The 22,499-nt window shown below is 42.4% G+C and overlaps 1 protein-coding gene across 1 annotated transcript in view; it reads right to left on the bottom strand.

The window, feature by feature from the left end:
- PDE3B (phosphodiesterase 3B) overlaps nucleotides 1–22,499 on the bottom strand; it is a 510,152-nt gene that overhangs the window by 194,141 nt on the left and 293,512 nt on the right. Inside the window, exons 2-3 of the mRNA XM_073659062.1 lie at nucleotides 21,511–21,561; nucleotides 20,116–20,367 (exon numbers count right to left, since the gene is read on the bottom strand). Of these exons, the coding sequence (XP_073515163.1) occupies nucleotides 20,116–20,367; nucleotides 21,511–21,561 (303 nt within the window). The remainder of the gene's footprint in view (nucleotides 1–20,115; nucleotides 20,368–21,510; nucleotides 21,562–22,499) is intronic.

Below are 22,499 nucleotides of genomic sequence, written 5' to 3'. Positions count from 1 at the left end.
ACCATATGTGACTGATATCAGCCTCATATAACGCTCCAGTACTGATATAACCTCCAGACATTACATCATATGTGACTGATATCAGCCCCTCTTATAACGCTCCAGTACTGATATAACCTCCAGACATTACACCATATGTGACTGATATCAGCCCCTCTTATAAAGCTCCAGTACTGATATAACCTCCAGACATTACACCATATGTGACTGATATCAGCCTCTTATAACGCTCCAGTATTGATATAACCTCCAGAAATTACATCATATGTGACTGATATCAGCCTCTTATAACGCTCCAGTACTGATATAACCTCCAGAAATTACATCATATGTGACTGATATCAGCCTCTTATAACGCTCCAGTACTGATATAACCTCCAGATATTACACCACATGTGACTGATATCAGCCTCTTATAACGCTCCAGTACTAATATAACCTCCAGACATTACATCATATGTGACTGATATCAGCTCCTCTTATAACGCTCCAATACTGATATAACCTCCAAACATTACACCATATGTGACTGATATCAGCCTCATATAACGCTCCAGTACTGATATAACCTCCAGGCATTACATCATATGTGACTGATATCAGACCCTCTTATAACGCTCCAGTACTGATATAACCTCCAGACATTACACCATATATGACTGAAATCAGCCTCTTATAACGCTCCAGTACTGATATAACCTCCAGACATTACAGCATATGTGACTGATATCAGCCCCTCTTATAACGCTCCAGTACTGATATATCCTCCAGACATTACATCATATGTGACTGATATCAGACCCTCTTATAACGCTCCAGTACTGATATAACCTCCAGACATTACACCATATATGACTGATATCAGCCTCTTATAACGCTCCAGTACTGATATAACCTCCAGACATTACAGCATATGTGACTGATATCAGCCCCTCTTATAACGCTCCAGTACTGATATAAACTCCAGACATTACATAATGTGTGACTGATATCAGCCTCATATAACGCTCCAGTACTGATATAACCTCCAGACATTACACCACATGTGACTGATAACAGCCTCTTATAACGCTCCAGTACTAATATAACCTCCAGACATTACATCATATGTGACTGATATCAGCTCCTCTTATAACGCTCCAATACTGATATAACCTCCAAACATTACACCATATGTGACTGATATCAGCCTCATATAACGCTCCATTACTGATATAACCTCCAGACATTACATCATATGTGACTGATATCAGACCCTCTTATAACGCTCCAGTACTGATATAACCTCCAGACATTACACCATATATGACTGATATCAGCCTCTTATAACCCTCCAGTACTGATATAACCTCCAGACATTACACCATATGTAACTGATATCGGGCTCTTTTATAACGCTCCAATACTGATATAACCTCCAAACATTACACCATATGTGACTGATATCAGCCTCATATAACGCTCCAGTACTGATATAACCTCCAGACATTACATCATATGTGACTGATATCAGACCTTCTTATAACGCTCCAGTACTGATATAACCTCCAGACATTACACCATATATGACTGATATCAGCCTCTTATAACGCTCCAGTACTGATATAACCTCCAGACATTACACCATATATGACTGATATCAGCCTCTTATAACGCTCCAGTACTGATATAACCTCCAGATATTACACCATATGTGACTGATATCAGCCCCTCTTATAACGCTCCAGTGCTGATATAACCTCCAGACATTACACCATATGTGACTGATATCAGCCCCTCTTATAACGCTCCAGTACTGATATAACCTCCAGACATTACATCATATGTGACTGATATCAGCCCCTCTTATAACGCTCCAGTACTGATATAACCTCCAGACATTACATCATATGTGACTGATATCAGCCCCTCTTATAACGCTCCAGTACTGATATAACCTCCCGACATTACACCATATGTGACTGATATCAGCCTCTTATAACGCTCCAGTACTGATATAACCTCCAGACATTACATATGTGACTGATATCAGCCTCTTATAACGCTCCAGTACTGATATAACCTCCAGACATTACACAATATGTGACTGATATCAGCCTCTTATAACGCTCCAGTACTGATATAACCTCCAGACATTGCACCATATGTGATTGATATCAGCCTCTTATAACGCTCCAGTACTGATATAACCTCCAAATATTACACCATGTGACTGATATCAGCCCCTCTTATAACGCTCCAGTACTGATATAACCTCCAGACATTACATATGTGACTGATATCAGCCTCTTATAACGCTCCAGTACTGATATAACCTCCAGACATTACACCATGTGACTGATATCAGCCCCTCTTATAACGCTCCAGTACTGATATAACCTCCAGATATTACACCATGTGACTGATATCAGCCCCTCTTATAACGCTCCAGTACTGATATAACCTCCAGACATTACACCATATGTGACTGATATCAGCCTCTTTTAACGCTCCAGTACTGATATAACCTCCAGACATTACATCATATGTGACTGATATCAGCTCCTCTTATAACGCTCCAGTACTGATATAACCTCCAGACATTGCACCATTTGTGATTGATATCAGCCTCTTATAATGCTCCAGTACTGATATAACCCCCAGACATTACATCATATGTGACTGATATCAGCCTCTTATAACGCTCCAGTACTGATATAACCTCCAGACATTACACCATATGTGACTGATATCAGCCTCTTATAACGCTCCAGTACTGATATAACCTCCAGACATTACACCATATGGGACTGATATCAGCCTCTTATAACGATCCAGTACTGATATAACCTCCAGACATTACACCATATGTGACTGATATCAGCCCCTCTTATAACGCTCCAGTACTGATATAACCTCCACACATTACACCATATGTGACTGATATCAGCCCCTCTTATAATGCTCCAGTACTGATATAACCTCCAGACATTACACCATATGTGACTGATATCAGACCCTCTTATAATGCTCCAGTACAGATATAACCTCCAGACATTACACCATATGTGACTGATATCAGCCCCTCTTATAACGCTCCAGTACTGATATAACCTCCAGACATTACACCATATGTGACCGATATCAGCCTCTTATAACGCTCCAGTACTGATATAACCTCCAGACATTACATCATATGTGACTGATATCAGCCCCTCTTATAACGCTCCAGTACTGATATAACCTCCAGACATTACACCATATGTGACCGATATCAGCCTCTTATAACGCTCCAGTACTGATATAACCTCCAGACATTACACTATATGTGACTGATATCAGCCTCTTCTAACGCTCCAGTACTGATATCACCTCCAGACATTACACCATGTGACTGATATCAGCCCCTCTTATAACGCTCCAGTACTGATATAACCTCCAGACATTACACCATGTGACTGATATCAGCCCCTCTTATAACGCTCCAGTACTGATATAACCTCCAGACATTACACCATATGTGACTGATATCAGCCCCTCTTATAACGCTCCAGTACTGATATAACCTCCAGACGTTACACCATATGTGACTGATATCAGCCCCTCTTATAGCGCTCCAGTACTGATATAACCTCCAGACATTACATCATATGTGACTGATATCAGCCCCTCTTATAAAGCTCCAGTACTGATATAACGTCCAGACATTACATCATATGTGACTGATATCAGCCTCTTATAACGCTCCAGTACTGATATAACCTCCAGACATTACATCATATGTGACTGATATCAGCCCCTCTTATAACGCTCCAGTACTGATATAACCTCCAGACATTACACCATATGTGACTGATATCAGCTCCTCTTATAACGCTCCAGTACTGATATAACCTCCAGACATTACACCATATGTGACTGATATCAGCCCCTCTTATAAAGCTCCAGTACTGATATAACCTCCAGAAATTACATCATATGTGACTGATATCAGCCTCTTATAACGCTCCAGTACTGATATAACCTCCAGAAATTACATCATATGTGACTGATATCAGCCTCTTATAACGCTCCAGTACTGATATAACCTCCAGATATTACACCACATGTGACTGATATCAGCCTCTTATAACGCTCCAGTACTAATATAACCTCCAGACATTACATCATATGTGACTGATATCAGCTCCTCTTATAACGCTCCAATACTGATATAACCTCCAAACATTACACCATATGTGACTGATATCAGCCTCATATAACGCTCCAGTACTGATATAACCTCCAGACATTACATCATATGTGACTGATATCAGACCCTCTTATAACGCTCCAGTACTGATATAACCTCCAGACATTACACCATATATGACTGATATCAGCCCCTCTTATAACGCTCCAGTACTGATATATCCTCCAGACATTACATAATGTGTGACTGATATCAGCCTCATATAACGCTCCAGTACTGATATAACCTCCAGACATTACACCATATGTGACTGATATCAGCCCCTCTTATAACGCTCCAGTACTGATAAAACCTCCAGACATTACATCATATGTGACTGATATCAGCCCCTCTTATAACGCTCCAGTACTGATATAACCTCCAGACATTACACCACATGTGACTGATATCAGCCTCTTATAACGCTCCAGTACTAATATAACCTCCAGACATTACATCATATGTGACTGATATCAGCTCCTCTTATAACGCTCCAATACTGATATAACCTCCAAACATTACACCATATGTGACTGATATCAGCCTCATATAACGCTCCAGTACTGATATAACCTCCAGACATTACATCATATGTGACTGATATCAGACCCTCTTATAACGCTCCAGTACTGATATAACCTCCAGACATTACAGCATATGTGACTGATATCAGCCCCTCTTATAACGCTCCAGTACTGATATATCCTCCAGACATTACATAATGTGTGACTGATATCAGCCTCATATAACGCTCCAGTACTGATATAACCTCCAGACATTACACCATATGTGACTGATATCAGCCCCTCTTATAACGCTCCAGTACTGATATATCCTCCAGACATTACATAATGTGTGACTGATATCAGCCTCTTATAACGCTCCAGTACTGATATAACCTCCAGACATTACATCATATGTGACTGATATCAGCCCCTCTTATAACGCTCCAGTACGGATATAACCTCCAGACATTACATCATATGTGACTGATATCAGCCCCACTTATAAAGCTCCAGTACTGATATAACCTCCAGACATTACACCAGATGTGACTGATATCAGACCCTCTTATAAAGCTCCAGTACTGATATAACCTCCAGACATTACATCATATGTGACTGATATCAGCCCCTCTTATAACGCTCCAGTACTGATATAACCTCCAGACATTACATCATATGTGACTGATATCAGCCTCTTATAACGCTCCAGTACTGATATAACCTCCAGACATTACATCATATGTGACTGATATCAGCCCCTCTTATAACGCTCCAGTACGGATATAACCTCCAGACATTACATCATATGTGACTGATATCAGCCCCTCTTATAAAGCTCCAGTACTGATATAACCTCCAGACATTACACCATATATGACTGATATCAGCCTCTTATAACGCTCCAGTACTGATATAACCTCCAGACATTACAGAATATGTGACTGATATCAGCCCCTCTTATAACGCTCCAGTACTGATATATCCTCCAGACATTACATAATGTGTGACTGATATCAGCCTCATATAACGCTCCAGTACTGATATAACCTCCAGACATTACACCATATGTGACTGATATCAGCCCCTCTTATAACGCTCCAGCACTGATATAACCTCCAGACATTACATCATATGTGACTGATATCAGCCTCTTATAAAGCTCCAGTACTGATATAACCTCCAGATATTACACCATATGTGACTGATATCAGCCCCTCTTATAACGCTCCAGTGCTGATATAACCCCCAGACATTACAACATATGTGACTGATATCAGCCCCTCTTATAAAGCTCCAGTACTGATATAACCTCCAGACATTACACCATATGTGACTGATATCAGCCCCTCTTATAACGCTCCAGCACTGATATAACCTCCAGACATTACATCATATGTGACTGATATCAGCCTCTTATAAAGCTCCAGTACTGATATAACCTCCAGATATTACACCATATGTGACTGATATCAGCCCCTCTTATAACGCTCCAGTACTGATATAACCTCCAGACATTACATCATATGTGACTGATATCAGCCTCTTATAAAGCTCCAGTACTGATATAACCTCCAGATATTACACCATATGTGACTGATATCAGCCCCTCTTATAACGCTCCAGTGCTGATATAACCCCCAGACATTACATCATATGTGACTGATATCAGCCTCTTATAACGCTCCAGTACTGATATAACCTCCAGAAATTACACCATATGTGACTGATATCAGCCCCTCTTATAACGCTCCAGTACTGATATAACCTCCAGACATTACATCATATGTGACTGATATCAGCCCCTCTTATAACGCTCCAGTACTGATATAACCTCCAGACATTACATCATATGTGACTGATATCAGCCCCTCTTATAACGCTCCAGTACTGATATAACCTCCCGACATTACACCATATGTGACTGATATCAGCCTCTTATAACGCTCCAGTACTGATATAACCTCCAGACATTACATATGTGACTGATATCAGCCTCTTATAACGCTCCAGTACGGATATAACCTCCAGACATTACACAATATGTGACTGATATCAGCCTCTTATAACGCTCCAGTACTGATATAACCTCCAGACATTGCACCATATGTGATTGATATCAGCCTCTTATAACGCTCCAGTACTGATATAACCTCCAGACATTACACCATGTGACTGATATCAGCCCCTCTTATAACGCTCCAGTACTGATATAACCTCCAGACATTACACCATGTGACTGATATCAGCCCCTCTTATAACGCTCCAGTACTGATATAACCTCCTGACATTACACCATGTGACTGATATCAGCCCCTCTTATAACGCTCCAGTACTGATATAACCTCCAGACATTACACCATGTGACTGATATCAGCCCCTCTTATAACGCTCCAGTACTGATATAACCTCCAGACATTGCACCATTTGTGATTGATATCAGCCTCTTATAATGCTCCAGTACTGATATAACCTCCAGACATTACATCATATGTGACTGATATCAGCCTCTTATAACGATCCAGTACTGATATAACCTCCAGACATTACATCATATGTGACTGATATCAGCCTCTTATAACGCTCCAGTACTGATATAACCTCCAGACATTACACCATATGTGACTGATATCAGCCCCTCTTATTACGCTCCAGTACTGATAGAACCCCCAGACATTACACCATATGTGACTGATATCAGCCTCTTATAACGCTCCAGTACTGATATAACCTCCAGACATTACACCATATGTGACTGATATCAGCTCCTCTTATAACGCTCCAGTACTGATATAACCTCCAGACATTACATCATATGTGACTGATATCAACCCCTCTTATAACGCTCCAGTACTGATATAACCTCCAGACATTACACCATATGTGACTGATATCAGCCCCTCTTATAACGCTCCAGTACTGATATAACCTCCAGACATTACATCATATGTGACTGATATCAGCCTCTTTTAACGCTCCAGTGCTGATATAACCTCCAGACATTACATCATATGTGACTGATATCAGCCTCTTATAACGCTCCAGTACTGATATAACCTCCAGACATTACACCATATGTGACTGATATCAGCCCCTCTTATAAAGCTTCAGTACTGATATAACCTCCAAACATTACATCATATGTGACTGATATCAGCCCCTCTTATAACGCTCCAGTACTGATATAACCTCCAGACATTACACCATATGTGACTGATATCAGCCTCTTATAACGCTCCAGTACTGATATAACCTCCAGACATTACACCATATGTGACTGATATCAGCCTCTTATAACGTTCCAGTACTGATATAACCTCCAGACATTACACCATATGTGACTGATATCAGCCTCTTATAACGCTCCAGTACTGATATAACCTCCAGACATTACACCATATGGGACTGATATCAGCCTCTTATAACGATCCAGTACTGATATAACCTCCAGACAATACATCATATGTGACTGATATCAGCCTCTTATAACGCTCCAGTACTGATATAACCTCCAGACATTACACCATATGGGACTGATATCAGCCTCTTATAACGTTCCAGTACTGATATAACCTCCAGACATTACACCATATGTGACTGATATCAGCCCCTCTTATAACGCTCCAGTACTAATATAACCTCCAGACATTACACCATGTGACTGATATCAGCCCCTCTTATAACGCTCCAGTACTAATATAACCTCCAGACATTACATCATATGTGACTGATATCAGCTCCTCTTATAACGCTCCAGTACTGATATAACCTCCAGACATTACACCATATGTGACTGATATCAGCCCCTCTTATAACGCTCCAGTACTGATATAACCTCCAGACATTACATCATATGTGACTGATATCAGCCCCTCTTATAACGCTCCAGTACTGATATATCCTCCAGACATTACATAATGTGTGACTGATATCAGCCTCATATAACGCTCCAGTACTGATATAACCTCCAGACATTACATCATATGTGACTGATATCAGCCTCTTGTAACGCTCCAGTACGGATATAACCTCCAGACATTACATCATATGTGACTGATATCAGCCCCTCTTATAAAGCTCCAGTACTGATATAACCTCCAGACATTACACCAGATGTGACTGATATCAGACCCTCTTATAAAGCTCCAGTACTGATATAACCTCCAGACATTACATCATATGTGACTGATATCAGCCTCTTATAACCCTCCAGTACTGATATAACCTCCAGACATTACACCATATGTGACTGATATCAGCCTCATATAACGCTCCAGTACTGATATAACCTTCAGACATTACATCATATGTGACTGATATCAGACCCTCTTATAACGCTCCAGTACTGATATAACCTCCAAACATTACACCATATGTGACTGATATCAGCCTCATATAACGCTCCAGTACTGATATAACCTTCAGACATTACATCATATGTGACTGATATCAGACCCTCTTATAACGCTCCAGTACTGATATAACCTCCAGACATTACACCATATATGACTGATATCAGCCTCTTATAACGCTCCAGTACTGATATAACCTCCAGACATTACAGCATATGTGACTGATATCAGCCCCTCTTATAACGCTCCAGCACTGATATAACCTCCAGACATTACATCATATGTGACTGATATCAGCCTCTTATAAAGCTCCAGTATTGATATAACCTCCAGATATTACACCATATGTGACTGATATAAGCCCCTCTTATAACGCTCCAGTACTAATATAACCTCCAGACATTACATCATATGTGACTGATATCAGCCTCTTATAACGCTCCAGTACTGATATAACCTCCAGACATTACATCATATGTGACTGATATCAGCTCCTCTTATAACGCTCCAGTACTGATATAACCTCCAGACATTACATCATATGTGACTGATATCAGCCTCTTATAACGCTCCAGTACTGATATAACCTCCAGAAATTGCACCATATGTGATTGATATCAGCCTCTTATAACGCTCCAGTACTGATATAACCTCCAAACATTACACCATGTGACTGATATCAGCCCCTCTTATAACGCTCCAGTACTGATATAACCTCCAGACATTACATATGTGACTGATATCAGCCTCTTATAACGCTCCAGTACTGATATAACCTCCAGACATTGCACCATATGTGATTGATATCAGCCTCTTATAACGCTCCAGTACTGATATAACCTCCAGACATTACACCATGTGACTGATATCAGCCCCTCTTAGAACGCTCCAGTACTGATATAACCTCCAGACATTACACCATGTGACTGATATCAGCCCCTCTTATAACGCTCCAGTACTGATATAACCTCCAGACATTACATCATATGTGACTGATATCAGCCTCTTATAACGCTCCAGTACTGATATAACCTCCAGACATTACACCATATGTGACTGATATCAGCCCCTCTTATAACGCTCCAGTACTGATATAACCTCCAGACATTACACCATATGTGACTGATATCAGCCCCTCTTATAACGCTCCAGTACTGATATAACCTCCAGACATTACACCATATGTGACTGATATCAGCACCTCTTATAACGCTCCAGTACTGATATAACCTCCAGACATTACACCATATGTGACTGATATCAGCCTCATATAACGCTCCAGTACTGATATAACCTCCAGACATTACATCATATGTGACTGATATCAGCCCCTCTTATAACGCTCCAGTACTGATATAACCTCCAGACATTACATCATATGTGACTGATATCAGCCCCTCTTATAACGCTCCAGTACTGATATAACCTCCCGACATTACACCATATGTGTCTGATATCAGCCTCTTATAACGCTCCAGTACTGATATAACCTCCAGACATTACACAATATGTGACTGATATCAGCCTCTTATAACGCTCCAGTACTGATATAACCTCCAGACATTGCACCATATGTGATTGATATCAGCCTCTTATAACGCTCCAGTACTGACATAACCTCCAAACATTACACCATGTGAATGATATCAGCCCCTCTTATAACGCTCCAGTACTGATATAACCTCCAGACATTACATATGTGACTGATATCAGCCTCTTATAACGCTCCAGTACTGATATAACCTCCAGACATTACACCATGTGACTGATATCAGCCCCTCTTATAACGCTCCAGTACTGATATAACCTCCAGACATTACATATGTGACTGATATCAGCCTCTTATAACGCTCCAGTACTGATATAACCTCCAGACATTACACCATGTGACTGATATCAGCCCCTCTTATAACGCTCCAGTACTGATATAACCTCCAGACATTACACCATGTGACTGATATCAGCCCCTCTTATAACGCTCCAGTACTGATATAACCTCCTGACATTACACCATGTGACTGATATCAGCCCCTCTTATAACGCTCCAGTACTGATATAACCTCCAGACATTACACCATGTGACTGATATCAGCCCCTCTTATAACGCTCCAGTACTGATATAACCTCCAGACATTACACCATGTGACTGATATCAGCCCCTCATATAACGCTCCAGTACTGATATAACCTCCAGACACTACACCATATGTGACTGATATCAGCCTCTTTTAACGCTCCAGTACTGATATAACCTCCAGACATTACATCATATGTGACTGATATCAGCTCCTCTTATAACGCTCCAGTACTGATATAACCTCCAGACATTACACCATATGTGACTGATATCAGCCTCTTATAACGCTCCAGTACTGATATAACCTCCAGACATTACACCATATGTGACTGATATCAGCCTCTTATAAAGCTCCAGTACTGATATAACCTCCAGACATTACATCATATGTGACTGATATCAGCCTCTTATAATGCTCCAGTACTGATATAACCTCCAGACATTACATCATATGTGACTGATATCAGCTCCTCTTATAACGCTCCAGTACTGATATAACCTCCAGACATTACATCATATGTGACTGATATCAACCCCTCTTATAACGCTCCAGTACTGATATAACCTCCAGACATTACACCATATGTGACTGATATCAGACCCTCTTATAACGCTCCAGTACTGATATAACCTCCAGACATTACATCATATGTGACTGATATCAGCCTCTTTTAACGCTCCAGTACTGATATAACCTCCAGACATTACACCATATGTGACTGATATCAGCCCCTCTTATAACGCTCCAGTACTGATATAACCTCCAGACATTACATCATATGTGACTGATATCAGCCTCTTTTAACGCTCCAGTACTGATATAACCTCCAAACATTACATCATATGTGACTGATATCAGCCCCTCTTATAACGCTCCAGTACTGATATAACCTCCAGACATTACACCATATGTGACTGATATCAGCCTCTTATAACGCTCCAGTACTGATATAACCTCCAGACATTACACCATATGGGACTGATATCAGCCTCTTATAACGATCCAGTACTGATATAACCTCCAGACATTACACCATATGTGACTGATATCAGCCCCTCTTATAACGCTCCAGTACTGATATAACCTCCACACATTACACCATATGTGACTGATATCAGCCCCTCTTATAATGCTCCAGTACTGATATAACCTCCAGACATTACACCATATGTGACTGATATCAGACCCTCTTATAATGCTCCAGTACAGATATAACCTCCAGACATTACACCATATGTGACTGATATCAGCCCCTCTTATAACGCTCCAGTACTGATATAACCTCCAGACATTACATCATATGTGACTGATATCAGCCCCTCTTATAACGCTCCAGTACTGATATAACCTCCAGAAATTACACTATATGTGACTGATATCAGCCTCTTATAACGCTCCAGTACTGATATAACCTCCAGACATTACACCATGTGACTGATATCAGCCCCTCTTATAACGCTCCAGTACTGATATAACCTCCAGACATTACACCATGTGACTGATATCAGCCCCTCTTATAACGCTCCAGTACTGATATAACCTCCAGACATTACACCATATGTGACTGATATCAGCCCCTCTTATAACGCTCCAGTACTGATATAACCTCCAGACGTTACACCATATGTGACTGATATCAGCCCCTCTTATAGCGCTCCAGTACGGATATAACCTCCAGACATTACATCATATGTGACTGATATCAGCCCCTCTTATAAAGCTCCAGTACTGATATAACGTCCAGACATTACATCATATGTGACTGATATCAGCCTCTTATAACGCTCCAGTACTGATATAACCTCCAGACATTAAATCATATGTGACTGATATCAGCCCCTCTTATAACGCTCCAGTACTGATATAACCTCCAGACATTACACCATATGTGACTGATATCAGCTCCTCTTATAACGCTCCAGTACTGATATAACCTCCAGACATTACACCATATGTGACTGATATCAGCCCCTCTTATAAAGCTCCAGTACTGATATAACCTCCAGAAATTACATCATATGTGACTGATATCAGCCTCTTATAACGCTCCAGTACTGATATAACCTCCAGAAATTACATCATATGTGACTGATATCAGCCTCTTATAACGCTCCAGTACTGATATAACCTCCAGATATTACACCACATGTGACTGATATCAGCCTCTTATAACGCTCCAGTACTAATATAACCTCCAGACATTACATCATATGTGACTGATATCAGCTCCTCTTATAACGCTCCAATACTGATATAACCTCCAAACATTACACCATATGTGACTGATATCAGCCTCATATAACGCTCCAGTACTGATATAACCTCCAGACATTACATCATATGTGACTGATATCAGACCCTCTTATAACGCTCCAGTACTGATATAACCTCCAGACATTACACCATATATGACTGATATCAGCCTCTTATAACGCTCCAGTACTGATATAACCTCCAGACATTACAGCATATGTGACTGATATCAGCCCCTCTTATAACGCTCCAGTACTGATATATCCTCCAGACATTACATAATGTGTGACTGATATCAGCCTCATATAACGCTCCAGTACTGATATAACCTCCAGACATTACACCATATGTGACTGATATCAGCCCCTCTTATAACGCTCCAGTACTGATATAACCTCCAGACATTACATCATATGTGACTGATATCAGCCCCTCTTATAACGCTCCAGTACTGATATAACCTCCAGACATTACACCACATGTGACTGATATCAGCCTCTTATAACGCTCCAGTACTAATATAACCTCCAGACATTACATCATATGTGACTGATATCAGCCTCTTATAACGCTCCAATACTGATATAACCTCCAAACATTACACCATATGTGACTGATATCAGCCTCATATAACGCTCCAGTACTGATATAACCTCCAGACATTACACCATATGTGACTGATATCAGCCTCATATAACGCTCCAGTACTGATATAACCTCCAGACATTACACCATATATGACTGATATCAGCCTCTTATAACGCTCCAGTACTGATATAACCTCCAGACATTACATCATATGTGACTGATATCAGACCCTCTTATAACGCTCCAGTACTGATATAACCTCCAGACATTACACCATATATGACTGATATCAGCCTCTTATAACGCTCCAGTACTGATATAACCTCCAGACATTACAGCATATGTGACTGATATCAGCCCCTCTTATAACGCTCCAGTACTGATATATCCTCCAGACATTACATAATGTGTGACTAATATCAGCCTCATATAACGCTCCAGTACTGATATAACCTCCAGACATTACACCATATGTGACTGATATCAGCCCCTCTTATAACGCTCCAGTACTGATATATCCTCCAGACATTACATAATGTGTGACTGATATCAGCCTCTTATAACGCTCCAGTACTGATATAACCTCCAGACATTACATCATATGTGACTGATATCAGCCCCTCTTATAACGCTCCAGTACTGATATAACCTCCAGACATTACATCATATGTGACTGATATCAGCCTCTTGTAACGCTCCAGTACGGATATAACCTCCAGACATTACATCATATGTGACTGATATCAGCCCCTCTTATAAAGCTCCAGTACTGATATAACCTCCAGACATTACACCAGATGTGACTGATATCAGCCCCTCTTATAACGCTCCAGTACTGATATCAGCCTCTTATAACGCTCCAGTACTGATATAACCTCCAGACATTACACCATATGTGACTGATATCAGCATCTTATAACGCTCCAGTACTGATATAACCTCCAGACATTACACCATATGTGACTGATATCAGCCCCTCCTATAACGCTCCAGTACTGATATAACCTGCAGACATTACACCATATGTGACTGATATCAGCCCCTCTTATAACGCTCCAGTACTGATATAACCTCCAGACATTACATCATATGTGACTGATATCAGCCCCTCCTATAACGCTCCAGTACTGATATAACCTGCAGACATTACACCATATGTGACTGATAACAGCTCCTCTTATAACTTTCCAGTACTGATATAACCTCCAGACATTACACCATATGTGACTGATATCAGCCTCTTATAACGCTCCAGTACTGATATAACCTCCAGACATTACACCATATGTGACTGATATCAGCCCCTCTTATAACGCTCCAGTACTGATATAACCTCCAGACATTACACCATATGTGACTGATATCAGCCCCTCTTATAACGCTCCAGTACTGATATAACCTCCAGACATTACACCATATGTGACTGATATCAGCCCCTCTTATAACGCTCCAGTACTGATATAACCTCCAGACATTACATCATATGTGACTGATATCAGCTCCTCTTATAACGCTCCAGTACTGATATAACCTCCAGACATTACACCATATGTGACTGATATCAGCCCCTCTTATAACGCTCCAGTACTGATATAACCTCCAGACATTACACCATATGTGACTTATATCAGCCCCTCTTATAACGCTCCAGTACTGATATAACCTCCAGACAATACACCATATGTGACTGATATCAGCTCCTCTTATAACGCTCCAGTACTGATATAACCTCCAGACATTACATCATGTGTGACTGATATCAGCCCCTCTTATAACGCTCCAGTACTGATATAACCTCCAGACATTACATCATATGTGGCTGATATCAGCCCCTCTTATAACACTCCAGTACTGATATAACCTCCAGACATTACACCATATGTGACTGATATCAGCTCCTCTTATAACGCTCCAGTACTGATATAACCTCCAGACATTACATCATGTGTGACTGATATCAGCCCCTCTTATAACGCTCCAGTACTGATATAACCTCCAGACATTACACCATATGTGACTGATATCAGCCCCTCTTATAACGCTCCAGTACTGATATAACCTCCAGACATTACACCATATGTGACTGATATCAGCCCCTCTTATAACGCTCCAGTACTGATATAACCTCCAGACATTACACCATATGTGACTGATATCAGCCCCTCTTATAACGCTCCAGTACTGATATAACCTCCAGACATTACACCATATGTGACTGATATCAGCCCCTCTTATAACGCTCCAGCACTGATATAACCTCCAGACATTACATCATATGTGACTGATATCAGCCCCTCTTATAAAGCTCTAGTACTGATATAACCTCCAGACATTACACCATATGTGACTGATATCAGCCTCTCTTATAACGCTCCAGTACTGATATAACCTCCAGACATTACACCATATGTGACTGATATCAGCTCCTCTTATAACGCTCCAGTACTGATATAACCTCCAGACATTACATCATGTGTGACTGATATCAGCCCCTCTTATAACGCTCCAGTACTGATATAACCTCCAGACATTACATCATATGTGACTGATATCAGCCCCTCTTATAACGCTCCAGTACTGATATAACCTCCAGACATTACATCATATGTGACTGATATCAGCCCCTTATAACGCTCCAGTAATGATATAACCTCCACACATTACACCATATGTGACTGATATCAGCCCCTCTTATAACGCTCCAGTACTGATATAACCTCCAGACATTACACCATATGTGACTGATATCAGCCTCTTATAACGCTCCAGTACTGATATAACCTCCAGACATTACACCATATGTGACTGATATCAGCCCCTCTTATAACGCTCCAGCACTGATATAACCTCCAGACATTACACCATATGTGACTGATATCAGCCTCTTATAACGCTCCAGTACTGATATAACCTCCAGACATTACACCATATGTGACTGATATCAGCCTCTTATAACGCTCCAGTACTGATATAACCTCCAGACATTACACCATATGTGACTGATATCAGCCCCTCTTATAACGCTCCAGTACTGATTTAACCTCCAGACATTACACCATATGTGACTGATATCAGCCTCTTATAACGCTCCAGTAATGATATAACCTCCAGACATTACACCATATGTGACGGACATCAGCCTCTTATAACGCTCCAGTACTGATATAACCTCCAGACATTACACCATATGTGACTGATATCAGCTCCTCTTATAACGCTCAAGTACTGATATAACCTCCAGACATTACATCATATGTGACTGATATCAGCCCCTCTTATAACGCTCCAGTACTGATATAACCTCCAGACATTACACCATATGTGACTGATATCAGCCCCTCTTATAACGCTCCAGTACTGATATAACCTCCAGACATTACATCATATGTGACTGATATCAGCCCCTCTTATAACGCTCCAGTACTGATATAACCTCCAGACATTACATCATATGTGACTGATATCAGCCTCTTATAACGCTCCAGTACTGATATAACCCCCAGACATTACATCATATGTGACTGATATCAGCCTCTTATAACGCTCCAGTACTGATATAACCCCCAGACATTACATCATATGTGACTGATATCAGCCTCTTATAACGCTCCAGTACTGATATAACCTCCAGACATTACATCATATGAGACTGATATCAGCCCCTCTTATAACGCTCCAGTACTGATATAACCCCCATACATTACACCATATGTGACTGATATCAGCCTCTTATAACGCTCCAGTACTGATATAACCTCCAGACATTACACCATATGTGACTGATATCAGCCTCTTATAACGCTCCAGTACTGATATAACCTCCAGACATTACATCATATGTGACTGATATCAGCCTCTTATAACGCTCCAGTACTGATATAACCTCCAGACATTACATCATATGTGACTGATATCAGCCTCTTATAACGCTCCAGTACTGATATAACCTCCAGACATTACACCATATGTGACTGATATCAGCTCCTCTTATAACGCTCCAGTACTGATATAACCTCCAGACATTACACCATATGTGACTGATATCAGCTCCTCTTATAACGCTCCAGTACTGATATAACCTCCAGACATTACATCATATGTGACTGATATCAGCCCCTCTTATAACGCTCCAGTACTGATATAACCTGCAGACATTACACCATATGTGACTGATATCAGCCCCTCTTATAACGCTCCAGTACTGATATAACCTCCAGACATTACATCATATGTGACTGATATCAGCCCCTCTTATAACGCTCCAGTACTGATATAACCTCCAGACATTACACCATATGTGACTGATATCAGCCCCTCTTATAACGCTCCAGTACTGATATAACCTCCAGACATTACACCATATGTGACTGATATCAGCTCCTCTTATAACGCTCCAGTACTGATATAACCTCCAGACATTACATCATATGTGACTGATATCAGCCCCTCTTATAACGCTCCAGTACTGATATAACTTCCAGACATTACACCATATGTGACTGATATCAGCTCCTCTTATAACGCTCCAGTACTGATATAACCTCCAGACATTACATCATATGTGACTGATATCAGCCTCTTATAACGCTCCAGTACTGATATAACCCCCAGACATTACATCATATGTGACTGATATCAGCCTCTTATAACGCTCCAGTACTGATATAACCTCCAGACATTACATCATATGTGACTGATATCAGCCCCTGTTATAACGCTCCAGTACTGATATAACCTCCAGACATTACACCATATGTGACTGATATCAGCCCCTCTTATAATGTTCCAGTGCTGATATAACCTCCTTATAATGCTCCTCTTGCAGTGTCCATGTTCGGCCCTTGTTCACACTGATGTCTCTGTGACGCAGGATAGTGGTCAGGACCATCCTGATTGTTTTCCTCCTTCTCATTGTTCTTTCTATACATTGTTGCTGTTACAGAAGGCATTTAATACATTTTGCTTCTGTCTTAGGCTTCGCCTGTTTTTAGTCAGTGTGAACATGCTCCTATTTGCGGGCGCGGCCTCCTTTCTTTTGAGCTGGATCGCACATTAAGGCCGTGTGCCCACTATGCAGATTTATTGTGTTTCTGCTGCGAAAATGCATTAAAAACGAGTGTTAAGTTGTCTGCTATGTTCCCCAATGATAATCCGCTGTGCACATGCTGCGGTAATTTCCACTGCAGATTATCATTGCGGAAAAATCCACAGCACGTCCATTAATTTCATGGACACGCGGCGTTTTCGCCGCCATTGACTTGCATTGGACCGCACGGAATCCGCATCCCTGCATCTGTACATGCAGAATCCATGCGTTCAATGTGCGGATGGTGCCGGGGTGTGGAGGACAGGAGACTCTCCTCAGGACCCGGGTGCCATAGAACCTGTAAAAAAAGAATAAAATAATAAATAAATATTATACTCGCCTTCTGATGACCTCCGGTCTCCTGAACGGTGCGTCCTGGCTGCCGGCAGCTCGCGGTGGTGTAAAAGGACTTTCCATGACGTCTCAGCAGGTCCTTTTACACCATCGCGAGCCACCGAGGAGCCAGGACGCATCGGAGAAGGAAATCGGGGGCCATCAGAAGGTGAGCAGGACAGTGATCCCAAACACACGGCCGAGGAAAGTATCAACTGGTGTCAGAAAATAAATCTGCTAGAACGGCCGAGCCGATCACCGGACCTGAATCCAAGAGAAAATATATGGAAGGAACGAAAGCTCGGAGTTCATAGAAGGAGCCACAGAAGCTTCAGGATGTGACGAGTGTTTGTGTAGAAGAAAGGGCCAAAATCCCACCTGAGCAATGCCTGCGACTAGTTTCTCCATACAGGAGGAATCGTGGAGCTTCATCACCAGCAAAGGCTTTTATACAAAGTATCAATTACATGTCAGTAACGTGATCAGTGCGTCTCCCGGTGTCATCTCTCATTATTACACATCATTTCTGGATCTATGGGGATTTCTTTCCTGTGTGGATCGGACGGGTTGTTACCGACACCTGGGGAGAATCTCATGTCAATAGCACCTTTACCAGTAGATTTACTGAGAACATTAGTGACGTGTCCAATACTTATTTCACCTGCTCTATATAAGTCATGACTTCTTTCCCTTTAAGGGAGGGCACCTTTACCTTGTGGAACTTCCTCTCCCCTCGGTCCTCAGCTTCATCGTCCTCCTCAGTGCAGGGGTAGAAACCGGGGAAGGGGGTGAACGGGTTGACTTTGGGTCTGCATGAGCCCGAGAACGCCCCCATAAGGCTGTTAATGCTGCGCAGCGAGGACACGACCTGCGGGGACAGAGACGGATCCACCAGGAGCTCCGACACCAGATTCCGCGCCTCGTTCAGGACAGACAGGTCCACGCCATTCCCACCGCCGGAGCTCTACAAGAAGAGACACAGAGTGAGCCCAGCCGCCACAATGTACCCCGTCCCCCTCACCCCCACATCTGCCACAGCGGGGCGAAAAGAAGAAACCAATAATATCCTAGCTGCAGCTCTGGAGGTGACTGGAGGATAAGACCTGATGTAACAGCAGAATAGTGACTGCAGCTCTGGAGGAGACTGGAGTATAAGACATGATGTAGCAGCAGAATAGTGACTGCAGCTCTGGAGGTGACTGGAGGATAAGACACAATGTAACAGTAGAATAGTGCCTGCAGCTCTGGAGGTGACTGGAGGATAAGACACAATGTAACAGCAGAATAGCGACTGCAGCTCTGGAGGTGACTGGAGGATAAGACACAATGTAACAGTAGAATAGTGCCTGCAGCTCTGGAGGTGACTGGAGGATAAGACACAATGTAACAGCAGAATAGTGACTGCAGCTCTGGAGGTGACTGGAGGATAAGACACAATGTAACAGCAAAATAGTGACTGCAGCTCTGGAGGTGACTGGAGGATAAGACACAATGTAACAGCAGAATGGTGAGTGCAGCTCTGGAGGCGACTGGAGGATAAGACCTGATGTAACAACAGAATAGTGAGTGTAGCTCTGGAGGAGACTGGAGGACAAGACACAATGTAAGAGCAGAATAGTGAGTGCAGCTCTGGAGGCGACTGGAGGATAAGACACAATGTGATCGCAGAATAGTGAATGCAGCTCTGGAGGTGACTGGAGGATAAGACATAATGTGATCGCAGAATAGTGAATGCAGCTCTGGAGGTGACTGGAGGATAAGACACAATGTAACAGCAGAATAGTGACTGCAGCTCTGGAGGTGACTGGAGGATAAGACATAATGTGATCGCAGAATAGTGACTGCAGCTCTGGAGGTGACTGAAGGATAAGACACAATGTAACAGGAGAATAGTGACTGCAGCTCTGGAGGTGACTGGAGGATAAGACATGATGTAACAGCAGAATAGTGACTGCAGCTCTGGAGGTGACTGGAGGATAAGACCTGATGTAACAACAGAATAGTGACTGCAGCTCTGGAGGTGACTGAAGGATAAGACACAATGTAACAGGAGAATAGTGAGTGCAGCTCTGGAGGTGACTGGAGGACAGCACATCGGAGCGCTCACCTGATACTGGGGCTTGTACCACTGCTTGAAATCCCAGTCCCACAGAATCATCTGAAATGAGAGAAACAAAACAAATTAGGAAACTTCTCAGCGATTTAGTATCAGTGCGAGGACAGAAAACAATGCAACACTGTAGCGAGTCTGCAGCTGCGAACAAGCGTCCATTAACTACAGGAAGCGAGGCTCAACACGGAGGAACCTCCAGGAAGCGAGGCTCAACACGGAGGAACGTCCAGGAAGCGAGGCTCAACACGGAGGAACTTCCAGGAAGCGAGGCTCAACACGGAGGAACGTCCAGGAAGCGAGGCTCAACACGGAGGAACTTCCAGGAAGCGAGGCTCAACACGGAGGAACGTCCAGGAAGCGAGGCTCAACACGGAGGAACCTCCAGGAAGCGAGGCTCAACACGGAGGAACTTCCAGGAAGCGAGGCTCAACACGGAGGAACCTCCAGGAAGCGAGGCTCAACACGGAGGAACCTCCAGGAAGCGAGGCTCAACACGGAGGAACGTCCAGGAAGTGAGGCTCAACACGGAGGAACTTCCAGGAAGCGAGGCTCAACACGGAGGAACGTCCAGGAAGCGAGGCTCAACACGGAGGAACGTCCAGGAAGCGAGGCTCAACACGGAGGAACCTCCAGGAAGCGAGGCTCAACACGGAGGAACCTCCAGGAAGCGAGGCTCAACACGGAGGAACCTCCAGGAAGCGAGGCTCAACACGGAGGAACCTCCAGGAAGCGAGGCTCAACACGGAGGAACCTCCAGGAAGCGAGGCTCAACACGGAGGAACGTCCAGGAAGCGAGGCTCAACACGGAGGAACCTCCAGGAAGCGAGGCTCAACACGGAGAAACCTCCAGGAAGCGAGGCTCAACACGGAGAAACCTCCAGGAAGCGAGGCTCAACACGGAGGAACCTCCAGGAAGCGAGGCCAGCGAGGCCCCTCACTGCGAACCCTTCCTGAAGCAATGCTCCTTACAGCTGAGGGTTTGT

This window comes from Phyllobates terribilis, unplaced genomic scaffold (assembly GCF_046119375.1).
Source record: "Phyllobates terribilis strain yellow unplaced genomic scaffold, ASM4611937v1 Scaffold_13__5_contigs__length_258822181, whole genome shotgun sequence".
NCBI lineage: Eukaryota > Metazoa > Chordata > Amphibia > Anura > Dendrobatidae > Phyllobates > Phyllobates terribilis.
The sequence above is the reverse complement of the archived record's forward strand: the minus strand, read 5'-3'. Positions and strand labels throughout refer to the sequence as shown.